General features: G+C 40.2%; 1 protein-coding gene across 1 annotated transcript in view; it reads left to right on the top strand.

Annotated features, from left to right (window-relative positions):
- The window catches only part of LOC140193014 (dynein axonemal heavy chain 6-like), a gene marked incomplete at its 3' end in the record, with an annotated part of 382,778 nt that overhangs the window by 333,527 nt on the left and 34,445 nt on the right, over window positions 1-14,806 (top strand). Inside the window, exons 51-54 of the mRNA XM_072250467.1 lie at window positions 452-634; window positions 2,218-2,226; window positions 2,617-2,798; window positions 5,527-5,635. Coding sequence (XP_072106568.1) covers window positions 452-634; window positions 2,218-2,226; window positions 2,617-2,798; window positions 5,527-5,635 — 483 coding nt within the window. The remainder of the gene's footprint in view (window positions 1-451; window positions 635-2,217; window positions 2,227-2,616; window positions 2,799-5,526; window positions 5,636-14,806) is intronic.

The raw sequence follows: 14,806 nt of genomic DNA, 5'->3' as shown, positions 1-14,806 counted from the left end.
TACACAATACCCAATCCAGTACAGCCGATCCCCTAGTGGGCTCAACAACAAGCTGTTCTAAAAAGCCATCTTGCAGACATTCTACAAATTCTCTCTCTTGAGATCCAGTGCCAACCTGATTTTTCCAATCTACTCGCATGTTAAGATCCCCCACAATTATCATAACACTGCCCTTCTGACAAGCCTTTTCTATTTCCAGTTGTAATTTGTAGTCCACATCATTGCAGCTGTTTGGAGGCCTGTATATAACTGCCATCAGGGTCCTTTTACCCCTGCGATTTCTTAGCTCAACTCATAAAGATTCTGCACCTTCCGATCCTATATCACCTCTTTCTAATGATTTAATATCATTTCTTACCAATAAAGCCACACCTCCCCCTCTGCCTACCTTCCTATCCTTCTGATACACCGAGTATCCTTCAGTGACACTGTTTATTTATTTCTTTCCCAGCGTGTACACGACAGGTTGCACATTGCACTGGCTCTAAGCACAACTGGCCCGATGTTTCGCCAGCGCTGTCGGATGAATGCTTCCCTTGTCAGCTGCTCCACCATTGACTGGTATGACCTGTGGCCAAAGGAGGCTCAGCTCAAGGTGGCCAATGCGTACTTCGCACATGCAGAGCTTGTGGAGGTATGAGGTTAGCCTGTCTGTGTGAATCAGTGCTGTATATTCATACAGCAGTTCAAGTGAAACTTCCATGCCGCAGCAACAAACAATTGCTGGAGGAACTCAGCAGGTTGTGCAGCACCTGAGGGGGAAAGGAATTATTGATGTTTCAGGTTTTTGACAGGGTTTGACCAGAAATATCAACAGTTCTTTTTTCACCCCACAGGTGCTGCTTGATCCAATGAGTTCATCCAGTAAATTTTTTGTTGCTCCAGATTTGAGCATCTGCATCTTTTGTGTCTCCTTTCTTGCTGTGAACTTTTCTTTTGGGGTGAAGTTTTGGAAGTCCTGGGATTAGAACATTTTCTGGGTATACAAATATAAGATTCAATAAAGGAAATCATTTGGTGATCTTTAAAAAATAGTGGACAAATAAAGAAGAAAGCTTAATCTAGACGAACATGTCACAAACATTTACTTTCATTTGTATCACATCCTTAAAACATCCCCGAGGCCCTTCACAGGAGTGCCATTAAACTGAAAAGGCACTGAGCCACCAAAGGCAATAGGTAACCAAAATCTCAGTAATACAGGGAGGTTTTAAGAGTGGAGGTCACAAGAAGAAATAGCACAAGGCACCACCTCCAGTGGGACAGCGATTAAGTTCAGGGAGACAATTAGAGAGTGTAGAAATCTTAAAGATCAAGGAATAAAAAATGTTACAGAAATGGAGACAGAAGGGCTGGAGATCACAGAAATGGTGTTGTGAGATTAACTGATGAAGGAGGTGTGAGTTAGGACACTGCTAGCAGAGTTTTGGGTGGTAACGGAATTAGAGTGAAGGAGGGTTGTTGCTTGATATTAGCAAGGAAAAGACTAACGCAAAACCACTGCACAGTATCAAAGATTAACCTACAAGTTGGTAAAAACTTCTCACTTGGCAAAAATTTCTCCAGCTAAGGTAAATTCTCCTATTGTGTATTATATTTCCACTTCCATTTATGTCCTTTTATTACAGACATACAGACAATTCCCTAACAAAGTGAAGATTCACCTTGTGAATCACTACTATCACCACTGATACATGAAGAGAGATTGAGACCATTAGGATTATATACACTGAAATTTAGAAAAGCGAGACAGGATTTCAGCAGAAGCTACAACATGCTGACAGGATTAAACAGGTTTAGATGCTGGAAGGAAGTTCCTGATGATAGGGAAATCTTGGACTGGGGGGGTCACCAAGAGGGAAGCCATATAAGACTGAGATGAGGAGTAATGTTTTCACCTTCAGAGACTGGAGAACCAGTGGAATTGTTCATCACAGAAAGCAAATAAACCCAAATTGTGATTTCAGTAAGGAGTTTAAATATTGTTGTTAGGGAAAAGAGATGAGGGAAAATGGGGAGAAAGAGCGCTAAATTTGGATGATCAGCCATAATCAAGTTGAATAATGGAATAGGCTGGAAGAGCTGAACAGCCTGTCTTGCTTCTATTTCCTATGTTTCTATGTATGCTGGAATTCAGAAATAAAATAAATAATGTCAGTCAAGTAAAAGAAATAGATTTAGGAAAAACATTAACTCAATCATTTATTCAATGTGAAGAACTCTGCAGTCAGGCAGCATTTGTGGAAGGAAATGGACAATTGATGGTTCTGACTGAGACCTTGAAGGGTCTTGACTTGAAATGTAAAATGTCCATTTCCCTCTACAGATGTTGGTTAGTCTACTGAATTTCTCCAACATCTTGTTTGTTATTCCAGATTCCAGCATCTGCAGTCGTATCTTCAGTTAACACAACCTGAAACATTAACTCTATTTATCTCTCCAGTTTCTCTGTTTCTCTCTGCACAAGTGCTGACTGACCCACTGATTATTTCCAATACTCCTGCCTCTATGGGTTGTCCTGTTGTATATTAGTTTCCTGTCATTTCCAGACCCAGTGTTGCCTGGTTGGAAGTATTGCTTCAGGCTGAGTAGTAGGGCTGTCACTTGTTATTTCAGGTATTGAAGGAAAAGGTGGCCAAGGCTTGTGTTGACATTCACAACAGCGTTTCAGTGGCATTGGAGCAAATGTGGCAGCAGATGAGAAGGCACTACTACATCACCCCCAGCAAATACATGGAGCTGATACGCACATTCTCCAATCTGCTTACAACCAAGAAGAAGAAGATCTTGAACTCAAGGTAAAACAGTACTTTGGTAATAGATCATTTCATGGATGTGTATTTGTTCATTGATGAATATTGGTACTGAATTACCAAAGATCAATAGGGTAAGAAAATTGCTGGCTTAGACCATCTAGGATAATACCAACACTTGTTCTTTGGATCTCTCCTGAGGTTAACAGTATTTGAAGGATAAACCCAAAGTGGGATTACTTTCCAAGATAATGTTCTTTCTAAGATAACGTTCCTTCCAAGATTATATCTTTGGGTTTATCCTACCAAATCCACTTTTTACTATTCATAATGGTGCCATGGTAGCATGACACTATTACAGCTCAGGGCATCGGAGCTCGAGTTCAATCCCAGCATCTTCTATAAGGAGCTTGTACATCCTCCCTGTGGAATGTGTGGGTTTCTCCAGGTGCTCTGGTTTCCTGCCACAGTTCAAAGATGTACCTGTTAGTAATTTAATTGGTCATTGTAAATTGTCCCGTGATTAGGCTAGGATTGAATCGGGCATTGCTGGTGGCAAGGCTCAAAGCACCAAATGGGCCTATTCTGCACTGTATCTCTGAATAAATAAGACATCCAGACATTCAGAAACTTACAGCGCAGGCAAAGTTCATGGCCTGTACTAGGTGACCCCACATCCCATTTCTGGGTCTGCACCCGGCAGTCCACTGCTCTTCAGTGTTTATCCGGACTGTTTCTGCTTCCGCCACTCAAGGTGACTTCCACATGTTAAATGAAATTATACTTTTCTCCTCTCCCCTCTGCCCTTTAACAATTAACTTAAATCAATGTCCCAGCTTACTGACACTTCTCACCCATCTAAGCATCTTGCAATTTTACACACGAGAACTAAATGTCCTTACAGTCCCTTTCATCTGAAGGGAAATAACGGAATGCCTAGCCAGGCTCCACTAGAGGTTATAATCTTCCAACTCTACCCAATCCTTGTAAATCCGCTCACATCCATTTGAGTTTAACCATATTCATCTGGTAGTGCGGTGACCAGAACTGTATCCAGTCCTCCCTCTGTAAAGGAGAATAGTAAAGCCACTGCCTCACAATGTCAGAGGTATGTTTTCTCCCTGTGACTGCGTGGGTTTTCCCTGGGTGCTTATGTTTCTTCCCATGTCCCCAAGACTTGTGGGTAGGGAGATGGAATTGGTTTATCACTGTCACATGTACAGAAATGCAGTAGAGAATTTCGTTTTGCATGCCATCCATACAGATCATTTCAAGTACATCAAGATACTACAAAGGTAAAACCGTGAGGTTAAAAATTCACTATTTTTGTACGAGAAGAATCTTAAAGCAGCAGGACAACCACAGTAAATTGCCTCTATTTTGTAGGTGATGGTATGAAGGTCAATGACTATCTTTGTCTCATAGATTCATACAACATGGAAACGAGTGCTTTGGCCCAATTTGTCCCATCTGCCTGTGTTAGACCCAAAGCCCTCTAAATATCTCCTACCCATGTAATTATCTAGATGACTTCTAAATGTTGCTAACATGCCCCTCATTATCAGCTATTTCTGGCTGCTCATTCTAAATACGCACCGCCCTTTTTGTGAAGAAGCTGCCATCAATTCTGTGAAGAAGCTACCAACAAAAGATCAGATCTTTTGTTTCTGATTTTCAACCTATGCCTCCTCATTTTTAGCACACACTCCCTAGGATAGAGTGTGTATGCTTTCATCCTGTCTATACCCTTCATGAACTTATATGCTTCCCATCAGGTCACCCTTTGACTCTCCTAGTCTACACAAGGTCTCCTTGTAACTCAGGCATCAAGTTCAGGTGACATCTTGGTAAATATTTTCTGCATTATTTCTAGTTTTATAACATTTTTCCTATAACAGGAGTACCAAAACTGTACACAATACTCCAAGTGCAGCCTCACCAACTTCTTGGATGACTGCAATATAACTTCCTAACTCCTATATTCAATCCCCTGATTAATGAAGGTCAGTGTGTCAGTCATCTACTGAACTACTCTGCCTGCTTCGTGAACTAAGCATTGAACTTCTTGGTCCCCCTGTTCCACAACACTCCCCAAAGCCTCCAAAGTTCAGTAGCTCATATTTATCTGGACTGAAAGCCATTTACCAATCCTTCTCCCACTTACTAAGCTGGTCAAGATCCCTCTATCATTTTTCATAATCTTCTACATTTTCTACTAAACCACCTATTTTAGTAACATCTGCAAACTTACTAACCATGCCATGTATATTCCAAATTGTTTATATACATATTATAAACAATAAAGGCCCTGCACCAAATCCTGAGGCCTCTAATCTGAGAAAGAACTGTCACACATTACCTTCTGCTTCCTACCACTGAGCCAATTATGAATCCAATCCATTATCTCCCCTAGACAACATCCATTATCCTACCCTTATCTATCTTCTTGGTTAATCCTTGAAGAGTTCCAAGGAGCAGATAAGGATGTAAGAATTATAAAACATGTGGGACTAATATGAGATAAGTGTAGATGGGTTGATGGACACACAAATCAGGTGAACAAAAGGACCTATTTCCATGCCGTGTTGCTCTAAGTCAGACTGAGAAAACAGACCAGTGGTCCCATAGGATGCTTGCTTGGATAAATAGAGGTAACAATGAGCCTCTACAAAGCATGGGTTTGGTCAGTAGGTCAGGCAGCATCTGTGGAAAATGAAACAGTGTTAACATTTCAAGTCACAACCTTTCACCCCACTCTGTGCTGTGTTCCTAGAAATCGCTTTGCCAATGGTCTAGAGAAACTATCAGAGGCCAGCTCACTGATTGGTGTGATGCAGGAAGAACTGGTGCCACTAGGAGCACAGATAAAGAAGAAAACCAAGGTACTATTGAATGAACATTTGGAAGTTCACAGAAGTAAAATGTTGTACTGTGCAGCCAAATGGTGTTTGAGAAATATGTTTCTCATTCTTTACAATCACTCACATTCCAGAAATATATCTGGAAATATATACATTCAGTGATGTAAGAATGCAAGAACATAACAAGAACCAAAAGCAATTGTCAGCTATCCAGCTCCCCCCCCCATCCCCCTGAGTTTACTCCACTAATCATCAAGATCATGGCTAATCTTATATCTCATGCAATTTCCCTGCAATATTCCCACATCCCTTCACTTGCTTATTTCCAGGAATCTCTGGATCTGTGCTTGGATGAACCAATTGACTAATCTTCCACTGCTCTCTGGGGGGGAGAATTCCAATGAGTCACCACCCTCTGAGGGAGGGAATTTCTCCTCAGATCAGTGCCCCCTGGGCTTGTCTCCCCAGTCAGGAGGAAGCATCCTTGTTGTAGGTTTCCATAAGATCTCCTCTGGTTCTTCTAAACTGTAGAGAATACAACCCCCCCTTGCTCCATCTCTCCTCATACAGCAAACCCACTGTCTCTGCAACAAATTTGGTGCATTCCCTCTAAGAGAGGTAGATACAGAGACCAAACTGTTGATGGGAGTCATCTCTATATAAGTGTAGTAAGACATCTTTCATAATAGAATGCAATGTACCATTTGCCTTTCTAATCACTTGCTTCACTTGTGTAATGACTTTCAGTGACTGGTGCACAAAGACACCAAGGTCTCTTTGAAACAAAACAAATGCTAGAAATACTGAACAGGTGAGGCAGCATCTGTGAATGGAGGGACAGAATCAACATTTCAGGTTTGGGACCTTTCATGAAAACTGAGAAGGAGGGAAGAGGGTTAGCTTTAAGATGTAGAGAAGGTGGGGGGCAGGTAAGGATTGTTTGGACAAAGGAAGTATACGTGATAAGTTCTGGTCAGGGTTGTTGAAAGGATAGGTTGTTAATAGGGCAGTTAGAGGTTGACAAAGACATTTGATGTTGTAAATAACACAACATGGAGAGGGGAAAATCTAGTAATTTACACCAAGATATTTGTTATTATTATCATTTAGGCCCCTTTGAATATCAACATTACCTGATCTCTCATCATTTAACAAACATTTTTTGTTCATCTTAATGGGTTACCTCATATTTTCAACTTTGGAGAAATTGGAGAGCCCCTCAGGAAGTGAAGGTTAAGGGGTACTTTTAATAGCTGGGTTTAAAACCATGAAGAGTAGAGTTAAAATAACTCAAGAACCGAGGAGTAGATTTTTCCACGCAGAGGGAGGTGAATATTCAGAACAAACTGTCAGAGGAGATAGTGGAGAAGATACAATTATGTTTAAAAAGTGTTTGGACAAGCACATGTATAGGACGGCTGTTGAGGGATACAAGCCTATTGCAAGAAAATAGTACTGTATGAACTATTTGTGACTCGTTGATTAAGGGAAAATAGGAAATCTGGGTAGATATAATAGTCTATGGGACTAAAATCTCAAAAAGGCTTATTGGGTTTATCAGTTTCATTGACCAGAGAGGAAAACATTTTTGTTTTATCTTACGTTCTACTTCAATGCATCTTTCCATCTTATTATCCCATACAAAAACCAGATCAAGGGCTTCACTGAACTATTTAGAATATAACCTACTAGTGCCAAATTACCTTTGACATTTGACAATGGAGTGGAATAGTGTCCATAGTTGGAGAAATGGAAAAGTCTAAAATCTTTGTAGTAGGTCTGTTCATATACTTGCTGACCATAAAGGGAAAGTGCAATGAGATATTTGTCAAATGTAGAAAAATCTTAATTTAAAAATTATTTTTCACAATGTTCTAGTCTAATGGTTTCAATGTCATGTTTCCATCAATGGGACCATTCAATGACATAACAGTGTCTATACACTTCTTCAAGTGTAGAGGGATTGATGTCAAGGGATTCCTCTATTAGTTTACCTTCAATATTTGGGCTGGAATCTTTCAGTTTTGATAGGGTATCATTAATCATTTTCACAAGTGATTCTTTGCCTTCCCATGAAATGTTTATTTCATTCGCAATGCAGTCAGAGTGAATGTTTGAATTTTAATTTTATTTAATTTAACGCTACGATAATGTAATGGTGAGTGTGGCACTATTACACCTCAGGGACTTCCCGAGTTCAGAGTTCAATTCCTACACTGTAAGGACTCTCTATACATCCTCTCTTTGGAACGCGTAGGTTTTCTCCTAATTCTCCAATTTCCTCCCACAAAGATGTCATTGTAAATTGTGCCGTGATTAGATTAGGGTTAATTGGCTTGTCTGGGGTTGCGGGGGTGGCATGGTAGCGGAATCACTAAATAAAGGAATTATATTGTAATTAAAGAAGTGGACAAAGCAAGCACTTTGCCAGAGGGAAGGATTAAGGGTTTCAGTCTATTAGTCCACATTTGACCAAGGGATAAGGACCATATGGTGATATTTAGATAGGAATCATCATTGCTTACAGATCTTCTTAATCTAATATTCTCTAAGTCATTAAGTTTAGGGTCTGAACCAGATGAGACAATTTCCATAGTAAATGCTACTTCATCTGCTAAAAAGTGGTAAGTAAGTCAGCACTGAATAATATTGTTGTAAGCACAGATATTAAAAGTATAGCAAGAGCAACATTTCTTCCTGGAGTATGGGTCTTTCTTACTCCAGTAACAACACTTTTTGAGTATTATTCCTGGGCAATGTATCTATGAGATTTTCCTCAATTGAATAGGATTTTTATGCTTCTTTTTAGATTTAAATATGTGTTTTATCTTTTCAATACATCTTACCTCCCATCTAGATGTAGCAGTCCTATGGTGGACCCTCGTACTAGTCTAATATGAGAGTTCCAATTCATTCTGGGACAGATTTGATATTATCTAGGGAGACAGTTTTACTTACCAAGTCTTGCTTACACAACTGGTCTTAGTTATCACAGCTGTATTTATTGATAACCTTAGTAACAAGAGAAAGAGGTTTCTGATTAGGACAGAAACTAGGGAGGAAAAAATTTTTATGGAACTACTTTTCTTGAACCCAGTCCCCTTTTTGTGGTATCCAAATTTTTTGTCAGGTTCTTTTGCTTTCTCTTGAATTCTCATAAACGCTGTCAATTCCTTGGGGAAAATTGTATTGGATGTAGGTGATGGTTGGCCTGAGTTAGCAATCAAGAGTATATTTAGCTGTATACTGTACACTATCAAATAAGGTGTAAAATTCTCATGTACTCCTGTTTTTGCAATTATCATATTGTTTACGGACAGTTGCACTTCAAGGACAAGTGTAATACACTCTTGGTTTCTAAAATAGACCAGTTTTGCCACGCTTTGCTTAATCTCTAGATTACTTTGTCTCTCTGTACCACTGAATCGAGGGTGGAATGAAGTGTGGTAATCCATTTGTATGCCTGTTTGTTCACACGGCTTGAAAGCCTTTAGCAACAACAAAAGACCCTCAGTCAGCATGTATGCTGGCAGGAGTGCTAGCACGTGGGAATATGGAGTTTTGGAGTGCTATGATGGCTGTAGCCTCGCTACAAGAAGTTGTGGGGACTAACCACATATCTCCCATACAAATATCAACTACCACATAAATATACCTCTTAGGTTTCCGATAAAATGGATTGCCTTAGGATGTCAAAAATGGGCCACATCCTCATTGGTGCAGTTAGTTTTGTTTGTCTTTAGGAGGCGGTCTTGTGATTGCTCCTTTATTACAGGCCTGACAGACACTCTTTACAATTTGCAATGAATTGCTTACAATCATTCAACATGTAAGGCCATCGGTATACCATGCTAATTTCACGTGAGTGTCCTGTCCACCACCATGATTGTGTCCGAATCCTTGATGGGCTTCTTGAATCAGGCTTGCTGCTTGTGGGCAGGAGCTATTTGTTTCTTATCTTTTTTAGGGTGGCATACCCAAAACCTACCTTCAGCATCAGCTTCGTAGTTGTACTGTGTGGGAGATCTTCTGAAAACCTACCTTCAGCATCAGCTTCGTAGTTGTACTGTGTGGGAGATCTTCTGAAAACCTACCTTCAGCATCAGCTTCGTAGTTGTACTGTGTGGGAGATCTTCTGAAAACCTACCTTCAGCATCAGCTTCGTAGTTGTACTGTGTGGGAGATCTTCTGAAAACCTACCTTCAGCATCAGCTTCGTAGTTGTACTGTGTGGGAGATCTTCTGAAAACCTACCTTCAGCATCAGCTTCGTAGTTGTACTGTGTGGGAGATCTTCTGAAAACCTACCTTCAGCATCAGCTTCGTAGTTGTACTGTGTGGGAGATCTTCTGAAAACCTACCTTCAGCATCAGCTTCGTAGTTGTACTGTGTGGGAGATCTTCTGAAAACCTACCTTCAGCATCAGCTTCGTAGTTGTACTGTGTGGGAGATCTTCTGAAAACCTACCTTCAGCATCAGCTTCGTAGTTGTACTGTGTGGGAGATCTTCTGAAAACCTACCTTCAGCATCAGCTTCGTAGTTGTACTGTGTGGGAGATCTTCTGAAAACCTACCTTCAGCATCAGCTTCGTAGTTGTACTGTGTGGGAGATCTTCTGAAAACCTACCTTCAGCATCAGCTTCGTAGTTGTACTGTGTGGGAGATCTTCTGAAAACCTACCTTCAGCATCAGCTTCATAGTTGTACTGTGTGGGAGATCTTCTGGGATTAGGTTTGGTAGTATCCAGGAAAATTCTTAAAACATAATCCTGGTTACTAACAAAAGCCTAGCCTCTCTTGCTGTTGTAAGATCCATCCTGACTATGTGTTTTGATTGTTCATCAGCTAGTTTATTACTATAGCCATGTAAGTGGCCTGGAGTATGTATCAGGATGTGTAACACCTGTACAAATGGTCAAGTCAATAATAATTCATAAGTATTCTTCCAAGCCAACAAATGTGTAAGTAGCTTATCTCTGTGTGTTCTCCATCCTGTAGCTAACCAGATCGGAAGATGTTTTTCTACTGCATTCCTAACATAATTAGAGTCAGTACATATCAAGCCTGGTTCTGGTGTATTGACTTTGTTTCAAACATGATTCTAGAGCTTTGGCCTCTGCAAATTGAGCCATATGATTCCCTAAAGGATGTGCTTGCAACTTATGAGGTTCAATTTCAGTCTCTATTAAAAAGTCATTTTATAATCCCTTCATCATTCCTGTCTTTGACTTGAAGAATAAAATATTCATCATGTTAAATTTGAGGAGCGGATTTCAAGATGGTGGCACAGTGAAAGGTCTGCTTTGCTGAGCTCAGCACCGCAACTCTGATAATTTCGCATATAAGCCTATCCATTTCAACTTTTTTTTAAATGGCGAAGTGTCGGATTTAATAACATGAACATTGATGAGTATTTTTTTTTGAGCTGCTTCAACACCATGCCATCCAAAAGCACTAAAAAGGCGGCCATGATGGACTGCACAGAGCGCTGTCCCGGGGTTGAGAAGCTAGCTGCTGCTAGCTCTGCTAACACGCTGGACCCTGCTTTTCATCAACTAATTCAGGAAGTTACAGAGAACATATCCAAAATGATGGACGAGAAGCTGGGTCCACTCTCTCGAACACTCCAGAACCGCACATTGGAGCTTAAAAATCTTGATAAGAGAACGACCGAGGCTGAGGGCCGAGTCTCTGCGGTTGAGACTGTAGCTGATCAAGCCCAAAGCCGCATCCGAGCGCTAGAAAAGCAAGTTCAAAGCCTGTCGGACCATATCGATAATCTTGAGAATAGAGGTAGGAGGAAAAACATTCGAATTATCAGTCTACCTGAAGGTACAGAAAGCAGCCAGCTAACGAAGTTTTTTTGAGGGCTGGCTGCCTAATTTCCTTGATTTGGAAACCAAGGATGGACGCATTAAAGTAGAAAGAGCTCATCATACGCTGGCTCCAAAACCGGGCCGAGACCAACACCCTCGACCTGTCCTCATGCAGTTCCATAATTTCGGTGATAAGCAAAAAGTGATGGAGGCTTTGAGATGCCGCGGGACTGGTGCCCAGGCTTTAACATATGAGGGATCCAGGCTTATGTTTTTTCAAGATTTTTCGGCAGCCGTTATTCGGAAGCGCAAGGAACTCGATCAGGTAAAGAAGCGGCTGAGGGAATCCGGAATCCAGTACTTTATGCTGTACCCAGCGGCAATGAAAATCACCTACAATGGGACCACCAAGATATTTGATTCTCCTGGCAAAGCTAAAACTTTTGTAGACACGTTGGGCTAAAGAATGTATATATTGTGTAGCCCTGGTTACGGGCGATAACATGCTCGATGGTCACTTTTATTTTACCTTTTCATTACTCGACAACAAGATAACTTATAGGATGGGTAACGTATTTGTTTTCATTAATATAGTTTCATTATTTGTTTAAATTAGCGGTGCTGCTCCAGCCTGAAGGAGCTTAAACATGACGGTAACAAATCGGTGGATTGATAAATTATGTCCTGTTTTCATTTTTGACTATCTTAAATGCCATATTGGCAGTGGGACAGAATATGGGGTGCTAGAAGGTTCAGATATCCCCTTTAAGTGTGGTGTAAGTCCTCTTGTTCAGCGCTGTTGGCGCTTTGTTTTTTTTTGTGTGTTTTTTTTCATTCACTTATTGCTGCTCAGCTGATCTTAAATTGAGTTTCTTCTCCTCCAGAGTCAAATGATTATTATAAAGGGTTATGACCAGTAATATATTAAAATTGTGCACTTGGAACATTTAAGGGGAATCATTCACCAATCAAGAGAAAGAAAATCCCATTAAACCTGAAAAAAAGGAAGGGTGGACATAGCCTTACTGCAGGAGACATATTTAAATGATAAAGAACATCTAAAACTGCAACAGAGTGAATTTGATCAAGTTTATTTTTCATCTTTTAATACCAGGAGTATGGGGGTGGCCATTTTAATTAGGAAGAACCTACCTTTTAAGTTACTAGACTGCATTAAGGATAAGTATGGGAGATTTGTGATTGTTAAGGCTTCAATATATGGAGAGGAATATGGTATTCTCAATGTTTACTGCCCTCCAGCTCATCCTCTCAAATTCCTAATAGATGCTTTTTCCAAACTTACAAGCTTTTCAATACAAAACATTATTGTAGGTGGGGATTTTAATTGGCTCATAGACCGATTGATGGAGAGAGTGAATAGTGGTCCCCCATTGCTCTCCTCACAGTCCAAACAAATCATGGGCCCATGTGGAGAACTAGGACTTGTGGATGTCTGGAGGTTGCTACATCCCTCAGACAAAGATTTCACATTTTTTTCTAATCCACACAAGTGTTACACCAGAATAGATTTTTTTCTAACCCCCAAAATGCTCCTAGATTTAGTTGTATCATGCACAATTGGAAATATCGCTATTTCTTACCATGCAGCAGTATATTAAAATAGTAAGCCCAAAGATAATTCAACATGATCTAGACATTGGAGGCTGAATCCTTTCATTCTAAAAGATAATAAATTTATAGATTACTTTACTTCTCAATTCAAAACTTTCCTATCTATTAATTCCAAATCAGCTAGTAGTCCATCGATGCTCTGGGAAACCGCTAAGGCCTATGCAAGGGGATTAATTATCTCCTACTCTGCTAGCAAAAAGTGACAAGCTGCGGAACGGCAGCACCTAGCGGAAGCAAGGCTTGCGGCAGCTGAAAAGGATTATATTAATAAGCCTTCTGCAGCCAAGTTATAGAAGATCACAGCCGTACGCTGTACACTAAACTCTTTAATTACACAAGCAGCCAAAAGAAAATTGACATTTGCTAAACAACAATTGTTTGAACATGGTGAAAAACCAGGTAGGTATTTGGCTTATTTAACTAGAAAGAAAAATGCCTCTCAGACTATAGCTTCAATTAGGGATGGGACAGGAGCCCTCACTAGTAATTCTAAAATGATTAATGTTGTATTTAAGAATTTTTATTCTAAATTGTATCAATCTCAGCAATGTAATGATGGACAATCCAGAATGGAGTCCTTTTTCAGGAACTTGGATCTCCTAGGCATTTCTTCTGAACAAGAGTCCCTCCTCAATGCTCCGTTATCTATACATGAGATACAGGAAGCTGTGAGACAGCTCCGAAGTGGGAGGGCCCCTGGTCCTGATGGACTCGGTAGTGAATTCTATAAAGAGTTCACAGGGTTATTATCAGAGCCTATGCTAAACATGTTCAATCATGCATTTAATTGTGGTCTCCTCCCACCATCATTGAGAGAAGCTAATATCTCCCTAATTCTTAAGAAAGGAAACAGCCCTGAAGATTGTGCCTCCTACAGGCCTATTTCATTAATAAATGTTGACTTTAAAATCTTATTTAAAACCTCAGCATTGCGATTAGAAACTGTGTTACCTTTTATCATAAGAGAGGATCAAACGGGTTTTGTAAAAAAACGTAGATCATCTAACAATATCAGAAGATTACTTAATGTGATTCAGGCATGTCAGCAACAGGCAGTGGACGGCATGGTCGTTTCCTTAGATGCAGAAAAGGCCTTTGATGGTGTTGAATGGCTGTTATCTTTTTTGTTACTTTAGAACGATTTGGTTTGGGCAATAATTTTATTAAGTGGGTGAAGGTTCTTTATAATGACCCTTTGGCTGTGATTCTCACTAATGGTATTAGGTTGGATAATTTTAGTATTCTGAGGGGCAGCCAGCAGGGCTGCCCTTTATCACCACTAGTGATTGAGCCACTGGCTGAGGCGATTCGGCGAGATCCTAAAATATCTGTTTCAGACATAGGACTAAAGTCACATAAAATTACATTGTATGCAGATGATGTTCTAATTTTCTTATCAAACCCTGCTATATCAGTGAACCACCTTGCATCGATTCATTTAGCGCCTGTTCAGGTTATAAAATAAACTTTACTAAATCAGAGACTATGTCTCTGGGGAATCTGCAGCAGGTACCTGACACTTAGGGTGTTTTCCCCTTTGAATGGTCGTAGACAGGTTTTGTTTACTTGGGTATATTTATCACACCTACGTTCGATTAATTGTTCAAAGCTAACTTTACACAGTTATTTGACAAAATCAAACAGGATCTTGAGCAATGGAGCACTCTTCCCATTTCTTGGCTTGGCCGAATATCCTTGCTCAAAATGAGCATTCTCCTTCGTCTGCTCTACCCAATACGAATGATTCC

Source organism: Mobula birostris, unplaced genomic scaffold (assembly GCF_030028105.1).
Source record: "Mobula birostris isolate sMobBir1 unplaced genomic scaffold, sMobBir1.hap1 scaffold_348, whole genome shotgun sequence".
Lineage (NCBI taxonomy): Eukaryota > Metazoa > Chordata > Chondrichthyes > Myliobatiformes > Myliobatidae > Mobula > Mobula birostris.
The sequence above is the reverse complement of the archived record's forward strand: the minus strand, read 5'-3'. Positions and strand labels throughout refer to the sequence as shown.